At 38.1% G+C, this 20,082-nt stretch overlaps 1 protein-coding gene across 2 annotated transcripts in view; it reads left to right on the top strand.

The window, feature by feature from the left end:
• PIK3C2G (phosphatidylinositol-4-phosphate 3-kinase catalytic subunit type 2 gamma) overlaps positions 1-20,082 on the top strand; it is a 187,720-nt gene that overhangs the window by 38,179 nt on the left and 129,459 nt on the right. For both annotated transcript variants that reach the window (XM_088164523.1, XM_088164524.1), the window contains exons 10-13: positions 200-233; positions 8,666-8,861; positions 10,780-10,902; positions 14,887-15,018. In XM_088164523.1, the coding sequence (XP_088020649.1) occupies positions 200-233; positions 8,666-8,861; positions 10,780-10,902; positions 14,887-15,018 (485 nt within the window). The remainder of the gene's footprint in view (positions 1-199; positions 234-8,665; positions 8,862-10,779; positions 10,903-14,886; positions 15,019-20,082) is intronic.

Genomic DNA, 20,082 nt, shown 5'->3' with positions numbered 1-20,082 from the left:
GTCAGGGCTGAGGTGGCTTGTGTGAGGTCCAGGTGCTCTGAATGCCAGCCATGTCTTGTGTCACCAGAACATTAAACCTAAATCCTTCCCCTTTTTCACTGTACTTTCCATGGGTGCTACTCCTACAACCATTAAAACTTCTACCCTGTCCTTTCTGAGGTGACTGATTACTTTTTGTCCTCTGTTTTTGTCTTTACAGGGTTCTCTTCAAAGTGTGGAAACGCCAGGCAAAGGTAGAGTGTTATTTTTCAAGTATGTTAATTCAAAATGCATCATCAGAAAACACACGTTTTGCTCTTTGTTTGTTTTACTGAACTGTTCAAGTGGACATATTGCAGATATTTACATGTTAAGGTGTATGATGAGGTAATTAGGATAAGTTTTGAAATGGCAGTGATCTAAAAGTGTAAATAAAACAGCATTTCCACAAAATAATCTGGAGACTCAAATATGGAGAATGAATAGTAGAGTGACAGAACTGAGTGCAGGGTAGTTTTTAATCACAACTTTCCATGTGGAGAAAAGGAAAAATAATGAACTTAATGCAAGCCTGGAAAATTATTCTCCTGTATGACTTTTCCACCTGACCTCAATAACTTTCATCCCTCTGTAAGCTTTAGCTCTTTGTGATCTTTTGTTGTATAAATAGTGTCTTGTGTAATGATAGACTGTCATAAGAAGAGTGTAATAATTAGCAGTAATGGACAAAATTATAGACCCTGCCTTTGTAAACTTCCACTGGCTCTCTTGGTTTGAAAGACAGGTGTCTGCCAAGGATGGCAAGAGCCTCTCTTGAGATGGAAAAACATAAACTTTCTCCCACCAAATTATTATAATTTGGAAAATAAGGAGCTCTCTGTCAAAGATATAGGAATAGGAATAACAGTTCTTTACTAGGAAAATTAAAATACAAAATAATAATACAAAAACCAAACCCAGAGCAGGGGCAGAGTGAGAATCCAACCTGACACCCTGTCAGTCAGTCAGGGTTGGTGCAGTCCCATCCCATGGTGGCTGCATCCTCCTGCAGTGACAGATGTGGTTCTGCTGGAGCAGGGCTCCTGCACAAGGTGCAGTTTTCCTCCAAAGCTGCAGGGATGATGTGCAAGGCTCTGGTTTTCCTCTGGGATGCAGTGGGAAAAGGCTGCTCTGCTGTTCCAAATCTCCCCTTTGATCTGGGTAGGAAATGTTTGACTCCTCCCCTGGGTGGAGCATCTCCCAATGGGATGATGGAATTTGATCAGTTAATTAGTGGGACCCAATGGGATGATGGAATTTTACCAGTTAATTAGTGGGACCCATTGGGATGATGGAATTTGATCAGTTAATTAGTGGGACCCAATGGGATGATGGAATTTTACCAGTTAATTAGTGGGACCCAATGGGATGATGGAATGTTATCAGTTAATTAGTGGGACCCAATGGGATGATGGAATGTTATCAGTTAATTAGTGGGACCCAATGGGATGATGGAATTTTACCAGTTAATTAGTGGGACCCCATGGGATGATGGAATTTTATCAGCCATGCACTGGATGGAATTTTATCAGCCATGGCCCATTAACAGGAGAGATCTCCTGGAGGGAGGATGGGCTGTGGGAAAGATAAAGAACACTGCCCCAGCTGGGTTAACATGGTGACAGAATCCACACTTTTGGTCACATCCTGCAGCCCAAGTCAGTGGCTCAGAGGTGCCCAGAGCACCTCTCAGACCAAGGGATGAGCAGGATCTGCTCTGTCATGCCTTGGATTCCAGCAGGGAGCAGCCACACCAGGCTCCTGCCACACCCAGTGCTGCTCTGCCCCTCTGGGGATGCTGCATGGACTCATCCAAGGGCTGTGCAAGGCTTGTGTCCCTCCCCATTCTATTTGAGGACAAGATGCCCTCTGAGATGCTCTTTTCCTCCCTTTCCTCTGTTTCCTTTTCCCCACTGCTGTGTGCTCAGAGAGGCAAAAAAGGTGAATCAGCTGCAGTGATTTCAGCAGTCCTTCAAACACACAGTTGGTTCAAATGCAGGTTTCCAAATGCCAGGCTTGTTTTAGCATTATTCAACTTCATGGACAGCAGAGAAAGGAAACAGCAATTTGTAAACTGCCAGGAAAAGCAGCTGGAGGGCCAGGAGGGTGGGGACAGAACATGCAGGTGCAGAGGGGAGAAGAAGGTAAATTCAGTTTGTAAGACTCTTCTTTCTTGGATATATTCCTTTTTTCCCACGTGCTTTTTTTTTTTTTTTTTTTTTTTTTTAACACCTTTAATGGCAGCTAATTGCTCATGTTAAAAACAATCAATAGTTAGTAATAAACATCTACCTTAGTAACATCTTCCTCCACACACTGTTCAGAAAATGTAATTGGAATGGATTTAAAACACTCCTCTGATTACAAATATTTCCAAATTTGAGCTTCATTGAATCAGCAGGTCTCTCAAGGAAAATTTCATTTATTGAGTAACAGTGAAGGAATCAGTGTTTACTCTCTGCTTCTCTGTACCTATTTATTTATGCCAGGAAATCTTCAACCGTGAAGATTTCTCTGTTTTTTTGGCACACCCTGATTTCATAACAATTGCAGAATCCCTTTTGGTAGTGTAATATTAGAAACTGCAATTTACTGATAACAAGTCAGAACTTGCCAGGCCATTAGTCACCCTGTGGAGAAGCCTGCACTCAAACTTGTCCAAGGAAACTAAATTTCCAATTGTCCTTTTGCATGCAGTGATACACATTTCATGTATGTTTTAGCATGCTACACGCCTTACATCTGCAGCTAAAAAATAAACTAAAGAGGCTAAAAGCAAAATATTTATATAAAACTATATATTATATAAATTATATAAAATAATAATTATATAAATTATATAAATATTTCATATATATTATAAATATGTTATATATGAAATATATATAATATATATATATTATAAATATATTATATATATTATATATATTTTACAGCATGTCAAAGCTGGTGTTAAGAGCACATTTGAGAAAAACCAAGTGTGAGTGCAGTGACCAAAGCTGATCTGCAGGAGCCTGAACTCTCAGAATTGGGGAAAACCATTCTGCATCTTCTTTTTTGGGCATCACAAGTTTTCCTCAGTCCCTGTCTTCTCAGCTCTCACCTTCATGGTGATGCCATGGGGCCTCCCATCCTCTGATCTAGGGACACAGACCTTTGGAGGAATCCAGATGATATTTCCACCTGCTGAAGCTGGGAGTAAAAGCCAAATAAGTGGTGAGTTGTAAGCTCCTGCCAAATTCACCTTTGTGTTTCCTTTTCCACCTCATTTGCTTCACACCCTTTTTTTAATTTATTTTTTTTTTCCCTCATTGTGCTTAGCTGTCTGGGTTGGAGGGCAAGCAAAAATCTGCAAGCCTGTGACCCAAAATGAAAGGAAAATCATAGGCTTGGCTCAGTGCTGTGAAATCTTTCCAGATCTCTGGGAAAGCTGAAATCCACGTGCCCACCTTCACCAAGCAGCACATTTGCAGATGAAATCAGAATTGCCAGCTGAGGATGAGACAGACTGGATTTCCCATTTGTATTATTCCTTTCCTGTCTCTCATATATTCATGTTTATCTTGAGGAGAACAGGATGGAGTTTTAACAGCAAGAGCAGCAATCAGTTACTCCAACTAATAATTTCTGTTTCCTTTCCCCCTTTTTCCCCCAAGAGATGGTTATTACCCTAAGTATCATGAAGGAATTTTGTTTTTCTCCATTATAGCTGCTCTCTACCACAGAAGAGAAAAAGATAAAGGACACTGTTAAAATTAAAATCTTATTTTAAACATTGTTTAGGAACTGCTTTAACCTTGCTCTTTAATAACAGATTTTCAGAGGTTTATTATTAGTCATTCACCATGGACTAAGCAAGTCAAAGACTCTATTCCAAATATCTGGCCTTGATTTAGTGTTGCAATAACAGCCTCTATTAGCAGTGTTATCTCTGTAGAACAATTTATGCCAGTGCTGTGAGTAAAGCAAAACTTATCCACATTATGCCTGAGTCTGGATCATGTTCTTTTTCCTCTCTGTGAAGTCTTTAGAAGATGATATTCGAGTTTTAGTGCTCAAAATATTTTCTTTATTTCTTGTTAAATGGGAGGAACTGTAGGCATTTCTAGACATGAGCACCTTTCTGCAACATCAAGTGTTCCCAGAAAATAAAGATTACTCATGTTAATAGAGATCTGGCACTGAAATTTGCTGCAATCCAGGCTATGAAAAGGCTGCAGGCTGGCACAGACCTGAATGTGTGTCTGGTTCTCAGAAGCTGATGAATGAATATTTATTCCAAATCTGCAGCCTTGCTACTTGGATCAGGGATCTCACCAGATCAGACATAATAAGCAACTTTCAGATTTTTTTTTTTTTTTTAATTTTTTTTTTTTTTTTTTTTTTGTTAGGGTTTCCTTTGGAGCTCAAAAATTCTTCTTCTTCCTTTCTTAGCACAAACCTATGAAATTTTTTAAATTTTTGTTTCGGTAAAGACTCTTTTTGTTTCATGACATGGAAAAATCTTAAGATATTTTTATTGATTTAATTTCATTTTTCTGTGTGTCTCCTGCATTATTTCCAAACCAGAGCCCAGCTCCTCACCTCTAAGATGTTGCTGTGTTGCTTCCAGTTATGTTGTCCCTATAGCCAGAGGCTTTTTAATTGAGAACAATTTTTAAATAACTACAACCCCCCCAGTTCTTCACAAAAAATAAACAGAAGTTATCAAGGAATTTTAAATCAGAGCAGATACATTTTTGAGCAGGAGATTCTTAAATTGCTTTCAAGGAATAATCCATAGGATTCTTCAACAAGTAAGAGGAAACAATCCAGTAAATATTGGTGCTTGGAAACTACATCTGATCAGATCTGCATTTCAGCCTTTTCATGTTTTGCCTCTTTCTTGTTACAATAGTGGAATAATGAATGCTGCTTAGCATTTTACCTAAAGGTCAAGTGGTTTTTTTTCTGTAGTTTTGGGTTTGGTGTTTTTTGTGTGTGTATATGTGTCCTAAACTGTATTCAGGACCTTGTTCTTTCTTTTTTCTCTCTGAAAATAAGTTGGAAAGGAAAAAAATATAAAAATCAATCTCTCTTTCTGGAAATTATTTTTAATCTGTCGAAAGGGTCATAAGCCTTTATTCCAAATTCTGTTCAACCAGATTTTTGTCACGTTTTATCTGGAGAAAATGTGTATAATTCAGAGAGAGTGTTTAACATGTATGGAACTGCCATCATCTGCTGGTACAGCAACAGCAAAGTCCCTGCTCTGTTGGAAGGTTTGGCAATAAAATATGAGAATTGTAATACTGGACTGAGAAGAGAAAGGGGTTTCTGTAAGGAATGAGCTGCTACATTCCTTGGTAAATCTTGAAGGTGGATTCATTGACACTCTGCATTGTGAGCATTGTTCTGTTTCCCACTCATCCCTTCAGACCCCCTGCACAAGGAGCAGGAATGTGGCAGAAATGAGAATTTCTGGCAGCTGTGGCTGAAGTTCACTTCCCTCGTTCTCATCTCATTTCTGCAAGTCAAGAGTTCTCCTCACCTTCAGTGAGAAGAATTTCACACCAGAAATAAATCACGAGGTTGGAGTTTTGGGATTGTTAATCTTGCTCAGGGTTCACTTTGCAATTGTCTCTGACACACTGGGTGTGCCTGGGACTCCTTTCTAGAAAATAAGTTTTGATTAAGGAGCTCCATGGCCTGTGCTTTGTATATCAGTGAAACATCAGTCCTTTCTCAGCTGAGATTTATTAAAAGGCATAAAAAGCAGTAAAATTTCCCTGGCTTCATGAATGGGTGATATAATTTCAGCCTACCATATCCTATTCAGCAGCTCATTAAAATAGAGTGAGAAAATGCTGACCAAGTTTTGTGAGTAATGGATGTTTACAGACTAGCCAAGATGTTTCCCTCTAATTCAGTTAATTGCTGCTGGTCCTAATCACTGAAGGATGGGGGTTGGGAAAAGGTTGATTCTGGCACAGAAACCATAAACTATTCTATAACTGAGAGCTAGCAAGAACATTAATGTTGAAAAAAAAAGAAAAATCCTGGACCTGCAGACCAGATCATACTTGGACATTTGCTTGGACATTTGTTCCTGAAAATATCTTTATTCTGCATGTGCTAATGATGAGATAAATGATGCTGAAGCACATTTGTCTGCCTTGGCTGGCAGCTGAACTCATTTCCCCCCAGTTGTTCCATTGCTGCCTTCACCCCTCCCGTGCTGTTACAGCAAGTTGAGGGGTTTTGTTTGGTTTTGTCTGGTTTTTTTTACATACCTGGCATCAGTTTTGTGGCTCAGGTAAGCCATGAAAATCATTTTTCTGCAAACATGGTCAATGGACAGGACAGCCTGGATGTAGTGACAGGCACCTTGCCTCTTAATCCCTTCCTTGTCTGGCACATGTAAATTTTCTGTTATGGAAAATACTCCATTGTGTGTTTTCTCCTGAGTTTATTATTTGGAAATCCTTTGTTCATGAAGTATTCCCTTCTGTCTGTGGCTTGGCTGAGATAGAAAACATTATTTTTTGTTCTGGAGACAAAATCTGAAATGTTGCTTTATAATACAAGCACCTATAATACAGATTGTGTTAAAACTCTACATTCACAGATCCTGAATTACCTTTTACCCTCTTTTGGAGAAGATGCTGAGAAGTTTCTATTCAGAAATCACTGACTTCAATAGGCCAATTTTCATAAATAAGGGGTTTGCTATTACACCACACTTGCCTGTGAACCACTCTGAACAGATTGGAAACAAGGAATCTCTCAAGGAGCTGTTGGTCCTTAATGAAAATAGGGTGATACTTTTCAGATAAAGGAATATAATGGTTGAGATAAAGTACTGGTTGAGATAATACTCAGCTATGTCCTTTTCTGGACCTCTAAAGAAGGTTCCATGTGTATCCCTATGGGTAAGTTCTCAAAATTTAAAATAATTCACTGCAAATTCAGCATTTAGTTTGCAGTTACTAAGTAATTACACATCCAGGAATGAGAATTAAATGGTGTTCTAGGGAAAAAAAATCACTAGAGCCAAAGATTTTTTCAAAACTATTGTGGTGAAGGATGACAAATGGTAGAAATACTAAAGAGGAGAAATAAAAATGGCAATTAAAGCCAAGTGGTAGAGAGAGAGAGTAGAAGGACAGAGTTTTTTTAACCTGTTGGTCTCTCAAATTATTCAATTTTCATATGTGGAAGATGATTACAAGATTACAAGTTGTAGTGTTCTAGCCAGTCCTCATAGCTCCTGTCAGCATTTCCAGCAGCAAACCTCAGTATGTGTCAAACTATTTCAATTTTAGGCGTATTTCTATTGTTACATAATTAAAATTTGTCTGTTATCACACGGAGATAAATAATTTCTTTGCACTGTTTGCAATGCATTTTGTGACTCAATAACTCTGGGTGGTTGCTGGCTTTAAGGCAAAGTCTGAGTCCAGTGAGTGGTGGTGTCAGTGTCTGATGTTGGGCAGGACTGCTGCTCCTATCCCAAGTATTAAAAGCTATCAGGAGTCTCAGGATTTCCTATTCCTGGGTTGTTTCTTCTTTTTCTTTTCTGTTTTCTTTCACTAAACACTGTGAGCTGACAGATGCCAGCTGGCCTCAGTGGCCACACAAGCCCAGGGAATGCACAGTCAAGAGCTGGGATGGGTGGTGAGAGTGGGTTCTTGAGCATGGAGAAAAAATGTGAGTTAGAGGTGTAAAAAAAAAAAAAAAAAAAAAAAAAAAAAGGAGAATTTGGGGTTGTCCTCTTGGAAGACAAATCAGCCTGATGTTGGAACAATGCAATATACTCTGGCACTTTCTCTCTCAACCCAGCCCATGCTTGAGGAATGAGTGCTCTTAACAGCTCTCTTCACTTGATGGAGGCTGCCAGGACTGGGGATTTTAATTTACACTGGCAAGCCCAAGCTGCTCCAAAAACAGAGAGGGAAGATGGATAAAAGCCAGTAATTGCAGAAGAAAAAATAAAATAAAATAAATAAATAAATAAATAAATAAAAATACTGCGGTGCTGAAGCCAGAGGGAATGACATAAATCAAGGTGTGCTATAAGATAGGGCACAGCCTGCATTCCATATCTATTTGTATAGAGAAGTCTTTCAGTGTGCCCCTTTTTCTGTAATATTATCACCTGAATGTTGCCTTTTTTCTGATTGTGGCTGCTGCTTTATATGTTTTATTAATTGTTTGCCTACAGTTGCAACAGCTTTATAGTCTTAAAATTTAACCAGTTCTTTTTCTCCCTTCCACTGCTGCCTTGCCAGTTCCCTTGAAGTAAGTAGCTCCTTAGTTGCTGAAATGACAAAATTCCTGCTTAATAAAAATCCTTCCAGCACAGAAATTCAAAGACTGAGATGGAATATCTGAGGTATGCAGTCGCTTGCTGTAGTTGAAAATGCTTAATTTGAAAAAGCCTTAATTTGAAAGCAGTGTAATGAAAGTCAGTTAATGACACACCAGAAAGGAGCTGAGGCTGGCTTCAGAAGCACAGATGGCTAATTGGCTTCAGTTGTAGCTTATGTCATTTTAATTAAATTTTATTAGGAAGCATTTCAAAGCCATAACTGATGGTTTAGGATAAATATAGTTCTTCCTAAATGACCTATTGCTAACCTTTATTTATTCCTCTGTCTCCTCTCAGGGTTAATAGAGGCTGCTGTGACTGAGCTCTCCATGGCCATCTCTCACCTCATCCATGTCTACAGCAGCAGCTTTGATGCAAATTTCCAGCTTGCCAGCATACCTAAGAGCCCTTCACGTGCAGACATCAGCCCAAATTCCCAGCTGAGCTTCACTGTTTGTGCTGCCCACAACATCCCAGAGGCCTGGGTGAGCAGGTAGGAGCAGTGTGTCTGTGACAAGAGGCATTTCCCACAGCTCACCTCTGTGCTTTGGTGATGTCCTGAAGCAGAGAGACTGTGTGATGCAGGACAGGTGACAGGAAGGTTGGAGGCTCCCTGGCCAAGTTAAACAGAAGGGTTCTTTTGCTTGAGCCCAATCTCGAATTTGCTTTTCTCAGCGAATGTTGCTCTTGGTTTGTTCAAACCGTGTCATGTGGCCAAGCAGCTGAATTGGTGATGGCCCTCATGGATGTGATTAAAGTTTGGAGATCCGAGTGTACCTGCCATCAGCATAACAGGGGAAAAGAAAAGGGGACTGCTTTAATAGAGAAAAAGAGACAACTTGATTAAGAGCTGATAGAAATAGCAGAGTTGGTATAACTAGCTGTCTTGTCAAGTAGCTGCTTTTGCTAGTCTGGGCAAAACTGGTGCAGGTGAACACAGTGTGGTGGCATTATTTTTATGAGTCTAAAAGTTGTTCTCGAAGTTGTTGTTAATTTTCCCATTGCTCCCTCTTTACCTCCAATCCCAAATGACCCTGGGACCATTGACAGTCACTGTGAGCAAGAGACTGCACTATACAGCACTGCCTGTAATTAGCCATTTAACAAAAATCAGAGAGACTTTGCATTAATTAAGGTAATAAATACAGAACTATAATCACTATCCTCATTTCAGATGGTTGTACCATTCCCACTGCACATTATGTTTTACCAGAAAAAACGTGATATTACACACAGCCTAAAGGTCACTGATGACTTCAATGCTGTGTTCAAGCACATAAAAATGAGAATTTTTCTTCTTCCTAATCTCCCTTTCCAGTCTTTCCAATATTCATAAACAGCATGGAATTTTTATCATGAACTTCTGCTCTAACACTTGGTTTCCTCAAATTCTTTTATTGACATTCTTCCCATGCATGCTCCCCATTCTTATTTTTCTGCACTGCCTGAATTCATGCTGGCAGTGCCATGGATCTCATGTTCCCTTTCCAAAGGTCACATTATGATTTTAACATGTATTTTAACATGTCTATATTCCTGCAGATGCATAATGTATAAAATGTATTCTATAAGAAAGAATACACATTATGATATATATTATATTATGTATAATATACTGTTGGTTAAATAGCAGAACTTCATAATTTGCTTGTATAAAAACCTTTTATTTCCTGAACTATCCTCCAACTCCCTGTAAAGTTTAAACCCTAGGGGAAGAATTCCCTAGTCCTACAAGGTAATTTTTCCTTCTCTGAACTGACACCTCATAGGTACTGCAGACTACAGACAATTTTCTTTCAACCTAAAAACAAAACAAAACAAAAAAAAACCAAACAAACAAAAAAAAAAAAAAAAAGAAAAAAAAAGTAAAAATCAAATCTGCTACAATAATAACAAAATATCATGTTCTAGAAGAGATAAACCATCATTCTTATAAATATGACAAAGTCAGGCACCTTCAACGTGCACCTGCCTCAGATCTCCTGTTCACATTTGACTCTTTGCCAAGTTCATCTTTCTTGTCCAGAATGAGATTTAAAGTTGTGCCTGGCAGGAAGATCTGGAAGCTACAATACTAATTAGGAACATTAATTATTTATAATCTATTTTTGACTAATATTTTAAAAGATTTCAGTAAAGAGGAATGTGACACCAGAGATATTCCACTCTGAAGCTGCTCAGTTCACTTTCTGAAGGCCACCACAGAGGACTTTTTTTTTTTTAAATAAGGAAAAAAATAACCCCAAAAACTTAAAAACCCCTCTATACACACATTAATATGACATTAATTATTATAATTCCTTTTCTCATGCAAGGATGGATTTTCACAAGTTCCTGAGTGGTTAACTCCAAATATACTGTACTGGACATAGTATATTACAATTTTATTTTCTTTTTTTTCTCCTTTGTAGCTACAAAGTTTTCTCTTTTTCCTGTTTGCTGACTTATGCTGGGAAGACAATATGTCAAGTGAAGATTTGCAAAAATACTCCAGTAAAAAAATCCTTCTTTTTCCTGGCTGATTGGAATGAGAAGTAAGTTTGGGTCTGTGTTTAATATGTGTTTATCTGACAGATATCACACGTCCAATATTCATTTATAAAACAAACAAACACACGGATTTTTTTATTTTTTTTTTAATGGATGTTCTTCTGAGCCAATTAAACTGCACAGAATTCACAGAAACTTTGGGGTGAGAAAGAAATGGGGCAGCCAGAGGAAGGGAAATAGGAATGCAGGAGTGCTGGGGCTGAAAGCACAAACAATCAAAGGCTGCATTTCTGTTCTTTTGAGGAATTCCACATTTTGGATCTGCCCTTAATACATCTGCAATCCAAATTGAGAACCTCCTGTAACATTTCTTCAAGGTTTTTTTATTTCATAAATAAGTTTTCACATTGGGATTTTATTTGTTTGTTTGCTTGTTTAATTTTTGGAGTTTTAGTTTTTGGCTATTTTTTTGTTTGTTTGGGGTTTTTTTGTTTGGTTTGGGGTTTTTTTTGGTTTTGGTTTTGGGGGTTGGGTTTTTTTGGTTTTTTGGGGTTTTTTTGGTTTCTGTTTTTATTTGGGGTGGTTTTTTGTTTGTTAGTTTGTTTGGGGTTTTTTGTTTGTTTGTTTGTTTGTTTTTTTAATAAGAGGGATTTGCAGTTTCACAATGAGGACCTTAATTTGAGACTAGAATTTTAGGGTAAAAGCTGATTGTTACCTGCCTGTCTCACACTCAAACAACTTTCATTTAAGGTAATGGCATGAATAAAAGCACATTTGTAAGAGATGAGAGAGAAATATGCTTTTTTATGATTTGGTGGTGATATGGAATTCTTTCAGATTCTTGAGAATGCCATTATTTATATTTACAATCTTTGAAATTTTTGGTGTTTTGCCTCACTGTTTGCTCTATTCTAAATCTGAAAGCAGCTTGGTTACATTAGAATTGAACAAAGGCCACAAGGCTGAAAAGGTTTGGTTTTGGTGTTTTGGTTTTTTTTTTATTACAATTGAATACAGAGTGTAATTCATAAGTTCTTTTTGCCTTTTTCTGAGACATATGACAGTTTCAGACAGGTCAAATGGAAGAAGAGCTTTTCATATCCAACACATTTATCTTGGTGGAGAGATATAAAATAATTAGGATGTCTACCCTGTAATTAAAAAAAAAAAAAAAGGGTGCACTTCTGCTAAGTATCCAAATAAGTTATTTTAGGGCTTAACATCACCTTTGGTGCCTCAGTTGTGTCCACAGCATTTAAGTGCATAACCCTCAGTCTTTTGTGTGATTGGAAAGCAGCTGCTGCCCTTGTCTTTAAAAAAATCATATTGTTCCCTTTTCCTCTGTAGGAATTTTCACCTTGTCCAAGTTTTGGTTAAGTAGCTTCTTAGGGTATAAATAGGAAGATATAAGATAGAACCAGTTAGTGTGTGAGCTTTAACTTGATGGGGTTTTATGTATAAATGTGAGGTTCTGTTAAAACCTGTTATCATATTTCATCTTTCCTAGAATGTTCTCAGAAATGATGGGAATTATTTGATACATAAAGAGATTGTTTTTTCTGTTTGTTCTTTTTTGAGTGCATACCTTGGCAAAGTGTGATTTTCTTCTTGGTGCAGAGTCTAAACAGGCTGGTACCATTCACTTTATAATGTACAGCCCAAATTTCCCCCCTTGATTTTCTCATCAGTTTCATTTTTCAGTGGCTGAGAACTCTTAGTTATTTTCTTTGCTCTTAGCTGGTTACTCTTCATGTATTTATTTCACCATCTCCTCTTTTTCCATCCTCCATAATTCATGTTAAACCCACAGACACGAAGGATGGAATTAAATCAAACCCCATCCATCACCTCAGATGCTTTCTTGGAAATGGGTTTCCCTCTTTCTCTGTATTTTTTTTTTGGCTTTTCTGCTTTATTTCCATTCTCTCAGGGCACAGCCTGGGTTTCCCCAGAGCTCTTGTGTGCTGAGTGTTTTTAGGAAACAATTGCACACCTTTATCTGCTATCTGTGAATGGCAGGGAGCAGCTTCTTTATTTCTGGCCAGAGTTCTTCCCCTTCTTCTCACTTGGCTCAGCCTCCTACGGCCACAGAGGGTGGCACCAACTGGGTAAATTCAGGTAGGCTTTAATTGAAGGTATGAAAATCAATCCAGATATTCCTCTATTTGTGTATCACGTCTCCAGAAGGGAAATTTTGGCCCCGTTTGTACTTTAACTCTTGGGATGTGCAACTTGTCAGAATTTCCAGGCTCTTTTCCTTCTATAAAAAATGGTATTTGTGTCCTAGGGAAACTCTGACAAGCATTTTCTTTCTGCAGTGATGACACTGAGAGCTTTTCTTCACTGCTCCAGGTTCAGACAGAGTGTTAACAATTGTGTCTGCATCACAAAATGCATGTCTTGATTTTTTTATTGTCTCTTCAAAGCATTAATGGTTCTTTAAAGTTAACTCTGTCAAACATTTTTTATGTAACAAGAGTTGTTGGCTTCTCAGTGACAAAGACAGAACAAGTTATTTTTAGCAGGTGAACCAGTTCAGTTTCCCAATATCTGTCTCTAACTAATTATGAGTAAGGAAGAGTTCATGAGCCAGGGAAAGCAAAGTTGAAAGCTATAAATAGGGAGACGTGGGAAGACAGTTGAGAATTGCTTCTCCATTCTGCTCCTGGTAATCAGGAAGAGTGGGAAATGGCTGTCTGCCTTTGTTATTCCAAGAGGGAGGTGTGCAAATTTACATAATTTCCAAATGTTGGAAGACTGATGAGCTGAAATTTTGACATTAATGCTCATTTGGAGTACTTCAGATTTTCAGCTGAAACCCATCTACCTTCTTTCAGTAGCTGCTCAACACATTCAAGGAAACTTTCTCAAATTCAATAGAAATTCGATAGATTTGCAGCTGGGAGCAAAATCTTATGCTGATTTTTCCTTTTACTATTGCCATGTCTTACTTCTAGCACCCATAATTCTTATGTTTTGCAGGCTGATATATTTTAAATGCAGTTTCTACTTTCTCTTGCTGTTTAAGTGTGACCATATCTTTTTAAAATACTGAGTTGCATTCTTCTCTCACTCTGTTACTCAGATTCATCTTTCAGTCTGTTGCCTTAATCTCCAGTTTATGCAGATCTTTTGTTTTCTTAATGATTATATTATCAATGTGGAATAATGCTTTTTGGCTCCTAGCTCCTTATATTGATTTTATTTATACAGAAAATATGTAATTAATTTTACTCTCCACTTGAGAAATTGGAGCTTCCATTGAATGTACATAGAAAAGGCTAGAAAAATCTTCATGAAAAAGAAAATGCAGACCTGCATGTGTGTGGGTAATTACACAGGTGATCTTTCCATACAGCATGAAACTATCTGGCTTATTGGAATAAACCTAAATTATCATTTTAAGTCAATTTTCATAAACTATATAAATGAACTGAATGACCAAGCAAGCTAATGGTCAATGCACAGTCAAGATGAATATTGATGAAAACTGAATTTTCTCACTAAAAAGTGCAAATCTTTCATTGCTGTTAAGACAACTCTGCCTTTAAGTTGTGGTTAAGAAATATCCCACCAGGAACAGGAGAGTGATTACCATACTCAGGAGCAACTCTTGGTTTTTTCAGTTGTGTTTTCCTCTGAAGAAACAGCCAAAAACTGCTGCTTTACAATTCCCCCTTAACCAGTTCATTCTGAAATAGCCTTTCATTGATAAGGTAATTCCAAAGCAAAGTTTAATTCAGCTTTTCCTGCCTTTGCCAGCTGCATTATTTTCCACTGTAGTGAATGAGGGGGTTTTTTTTGCCTCTTCTCAAATGTTGTGACTCATTAATGGTTAATGATGCCAATATTCATCAAAGTATTGAAGGGATCTGTGTTTTGCATTTTCCTCCAGAGTGCAACTTCTGTCATTTACAGCTCAATATACGTGTTAGAGCATCTAGGAAAATGTAGAAAGAACCCACTTGTGACAATGCTCAAATGTTTTAACTTTTATTTTCTCTCTTTTTTTTTGCTTTTATTTTAAGGGTCAACTTCCCTCTACGAATAAAGGCTCTCCCAAGGGAAACTATGCTGATAATAAAACTACTGGGAGTAAACAGCACCTCCAAAAACACAGAAGTGCTTGCTTGGACGTGTTCCCCATTGTATGCAAAAGAGTAAGTTTGGTTTTATATGGCCTTGAGAAAAGTCCATTCCTGAATAGTGTTGCACTCAACCTGGGAGAAATATAAAAGGACAAAATTACTCATTTCAGGACCTCCTGTAATGGGACTGAGAGGGTCACTGACAGCAAATTCTGATGTGCCAGCAGGGGTTTAGGGGATTGTTTAACACCTGGGATGAAGTTCCCTGGGCTTCTTGGAAGGCCCTTCCCTGCAGCTTTGCCAAATCTTTCTCTTTCTCCTTCACAATGGCTGTGTTTTGTTTTGTTTTTCTGTTCTCACACACATTGTTCTGCCTAAATTGGGGCAGTTAGTGGTGACCCCAGTGAGTGCTCATCCCTCTCCACACTTGAGCAGCTTTCTTCTCTTTCTTAAACAATGGAGCTGTGCCTTAAAGGTGCTTCTAGTTTGGATGTCTCTGCAGTGATGGATAAACATTCAAAGCAAATTTTCTGAAGTGCTCTAAATATGTTTCAGTAGTGTGGACACACACATTTACAGAGCTGGGGAATTCCAGCTTGGGAATTCTCTCCAGGCCTGGATTTCTCCTGACTCTCAGCTCCATTCCCAGGCTGACAAGCTGACTGCAGCTTCAGTTAGGGAGGAGTCTCCCAGGGTGACAACACGGTGACAAACAGAGTGGAATTCATCACCAACATTAACCCCTGGTGTCTTTCCCGTGGGACACATCCTGAGGTGCTGTCCCAAGGATGTTTTTCCCAATTGTCCCATGAGCTCCTGTCCTGTCCTGGCTGCACTGACACACTTTAAATCCGGGCTGGCTGTACAATAAATTGTTTTTTTTTTCCCCAAAGAGCTCCGTGGGTGCTGCTGTCTTTTCTCTCTCTCTCTGCAGTGCAGTGACCACACATTAGCACTGAGACATCTGAATTTAGACTGAGTCTTTGCAGTGATAGGAATTTTTTTATCTGGATTCCATAGCCCTCCCCTACAGAGAACGTTCAAGCCCCCCAAGTTTCTGCATTAGCATCCACCTCTAAGCTACAGCTCTTTCCTTATCTTTCCTTTTCCTTATAAGATGTTCCTTACACATCTTGATCCACTTCTCTATGTGGTAGCAATCACCATTTAAAACAAAATAAAACAATAAAAAAATCTGATTGCACAGATTAATTTGCTATATTTGAAAGACCTTGTGTTTCCTTGAACTTTTAATCTGAGAGGTGTAGGAAATAATTTGGACTGGGCTAGATGATTTTTCCATCTTTTCAGGGAAAATTCAAGGTTACTCTTCTCTTTTGTGGCTTAGTGTTTAGGGCATTTAGCTTGAAGGAAGGGAAAAAAAAGCAAGAATCAAATCTCTGCTGGAAGGATTGCTGGGGCAATTTATTCAATGGCTTTTCTTTCATAGTTCTTAAGAAGAGCACTTCACTCTTCTCTTGTGTATGTATTTTTAAAGAAGCCATGAAATATGTTTGAGGCGTGATAACTTAATGAGGGAACACTTATCCCATTTACCTGCAAATATGAGGATTCTATTCTTCAGGACCTGTGTTGTTCTGGAGGTTTTCTTATTTTCCAGCATTCAAATCCAAAAGGAATGACTTTTGGAAGGCCTGAAAGTCCTCAGCTCCCTGTGAATTCTATTTTTTCATGTATGCCATCAGAGCAAGTTTTTGTCAGGTAGATCCCCAGGCCACCTTGACAGTTTCCAAAATTTCTTCTGAAAAATGTCTGTGTTCTTTCCTGGAGCACAGAGCAGGGCTACAGGGCCACTTCCCTTTCATTTGCCACGGAATTGCAGAGACCACTGCTGAAATGAGCCTTCAAAAATCAAGGGTGAGTTGTTGATTAGCATGTTCAACACCCTGATAGCTGTGTCATTTACAATTACAGTAATTATTACCACAAAGAAACACAAATGCCTTTTTCTCCCTTGGCCAACCACAGCTCCAGAGGTTTATTCATTCCCTGTGATTTTTAATGATAGACTGGTTTGAAATTAAGAATTGCCCTGAAACTCCCCTTGCTGCTGGAATGCAACTAAACTTCCAGATTTATTTCCACAGAACACTTCTGAACTCGGAAATATGTGTGCCAAGAAAAGATTTGTAGCTCCAGTGTCATGCTAATATGTCAAGAGCACCTTGTATTACTGCAAAGATTATGGTATTAGGGTTTTTAAATAACAAACTCTGCAAATGTGTATAAAGAGATAAAAGAAATCTGAGCAGAAAATCTTTGACAAAACATTTCTAGCTTGGAAAATAACACTTGCTCAAAATAAAACTTTCCTCAGAGGTGAATTTGAGTTCTAAAAAAAAAGTCTTAACATCCTTATGTCTAGAATTAAATTTACTGGGGAAAGGACAGAAATAAGCTCTCTGAAGAAGCCAGCTGCCCTGAGGTGTTTGCCTGGGTCATCAAACATCCTGGTTCAAATCCTTGTCCCAGTTGGTTTTTCTCAGAGTGTGGCTCCACTTTTCTTATTCAGATGCTTGATTAAAAAAAAAAAAAAAAAAAAAAAAAAAAAAAGAAAAAATTGTTTTGTTAAACATCAGAAAAAGAAAATAAATGTCAAACTTTTTTTTTAAATACTGTTCTTCATTTCTGTCCTTTTATATCATTGTCTGATGAAAACCACAGAAATTCTATTCCAAGTTATTTTGTTTATGTTAGAGAGAAAAGGGGTAAAAAACCAACTTTTGTGTTATTCCCAGGTATTACTTAAAATCTTGATCTCTTAAGGAATACTAATTAAAAAATCTCTGAACTTGCTCCTCTTTGTAAATTTTATATCTAATTTCTCTTCCCAAATAATTATTATAATTATTTTGTATGATCATGTCTCTTCTTTGTCTTTTAATGCTTTACATTTAATTGGAACTGAAGATTAAAAAAAACATGAATTTATTTTAACATGTATACAAATTCTTTTCATCTGTTTCAAGAAGTGTGGAATTTCTCATTCTTTTGGACACAACCATGTTAAAGATCAAAGGCCTGTAGTTATTTGCTCAGAGTTTACCACTCCCATTCTCCTCTAAAAATATATCAATTAGATTATATGAGAAGTATATATATATTTATAAAGAAATAAATCTAGATCTTTATTTAAAGCCTATTATTTATTATTTTATATTGCAATCTCTTCTCCATACCTGGATCATTTTGAAACCACACAATACCTAAAAACACCTCAAGAATTTGGCCAGCTTTAGGGTTTTTGCTGTTGCTAAAGACTTGTCAGTGAACAGATGTTCAGCAATCTTCAGATGTGTTTAATTGACATTATTTCCTGAATTCCAGTGTTATCTCTCACTCTGCTGACAGTTTTCTTGCAGTGTGCAGATTTATAACATGATTAACTGCTGGATATGTAATATTAGCCAAACATGGTTGGGATTCCTGCTTATCAAACTGACTTCCTGAAAGGATTTTCCAAAAGTTGCCTAAATTGAGTTGTTTACTCTAAAATCATTGCTTGTAAACGGATTTTGTGTCTTTATATTTCTGGAACAAAATTTATGAAGCAATCAGGAACATGAATGCAAATTTATTTTTTTTTTCAAAGTCTGGAATAACCTGTTAGTTTTGTATTCAATGTAATTATCACTTACAAATTTTATCCTGCAAATTTAGGGAAGTTATTTAAACTAGAAACTGTTGGGATGAAGGTTGTGGTCCTTAAAAATATCTGCAGTACATTTTACATCAATTTGCAGTTGAAAATTGTCTCTATCTGGAATTTTCTAGAACTCTGCAGTATTTGTAATTATAATAAAGGAGTTATTTCACAGTATCATTCCAATGCAGAATTAAGACTGCATGGCTCATAAGATATGGGGAAGGTTTTTTAATATATTTTAGCAGCTTTGCATTTCCTTTATATTTCACCTCAACTCTGAACTTCTGAGACTTACAACCTCAGGTTTGGGGACGCTGACATTATTTTTTCACGGTGCTTTGTCCTTTTTTTTTGCCAGTTTATTCAGGCTGAGCAGGAACCCTGCTGTAATGCTGTGCACGTTTGTGAATGAACACGGTGGTGAGGAGCGTAGTGCCTGCTTGCCCATTGTTTGAGCCATCATATCTGCTTTTCTCTGCCTTTTCAGCAGGCCAAAATCTGTGCCCGTGGAGCCTTTGATGCTGCATCTGTACCAAGAAGTCTCGTTTAGATGCTGGAGGCAGCTCCAGAACTTTTTGGAAGCTTTTGTGCCAGCCTCCCATTCCTTCACAATCAGAAATTGTGCTCATCCCTTGGGCTGAACGCTTGAGTGATTCAGAGCTGATTATCAAACCAGAAATCTGTCATTCTGGGGCAGCTGGGGAGCTGCAATGTCCCCCACAGTTCCCATTGCTCTGGATTCATTGGTTCTACCACCATTTATTTTGGTATTTCCAAATCAGACAGAGCAAGCAGCAAAACTTTCCCCCTGCAGGGTGTGGGGAGGGAAGCGTGCCAGGGGATTTCAGGGCAGGAGGTTTGTCAAGTGAGGATAACTCGAGCTGCCTTTAAATAGCAGCGTTGTTTTCTGTAGCAAGATGGGAAGTTTATTTTAGCTCCAGTAATAAACAAGAGAAGGGAATATGAGTAATTCCAAAATAAATAAGTGGCACTGGGCACAGAGCAGAATATTCACTTTCTGATCTGCTTGATGGTGAAGTGGTTACATGAAAGCCGTTTTGTGGGTCTGTGATCATTATAGAAGTCTTTAAAAGGTCATTACCCTCACCTCAGGGATGGAACAGCTGGAATGGTGGGTGGAACAGGGAGTGACCTTCCTGAGCTCATCAGCAGAGAGGAGAATCTGTCTGCTCACTAAAGGATATGGTTGTCATGCTCATCATGATAATTCCTTCATTTTCTTAATGGGTCCTGCACTCTCACCTGCTTCTTCTAAAAATAATGATGCATCTTTTCCCTGTTTGGTTCATCCCCTCGGCCGCTGTTGCTGTTCCATTTCTGTGTCCTAAAGCTGACTGTTGTGTGGAATATTGACTGTACCTGTAGTGCCCCAAAATGTTGTGGCTCTGCTGTTTTGGGCTGGGGCAGAATTAATTTTCCTGGCTGGTGTGGAGCTGTGTTCAGGGGTG

The sequence above is a fragment of the Sturnus vulgaris genome, chromosome 5, assembly GCF_052056855.1.
Source record: "Sturnus vulgaris isolate bStuVul1 chromosome 5, bStuVul1.hap1, whole genome shotgun sequence".
Taxonomy (NCBI): Eukaryota; Metazoa; Chordata; class Aves; order Passeriformes; family Sturnidae; genus Sturnus; species Sturnus vulgaris.
This window is presented reverse-complemented; position numbering and strand designations above follow the sequence as displayed.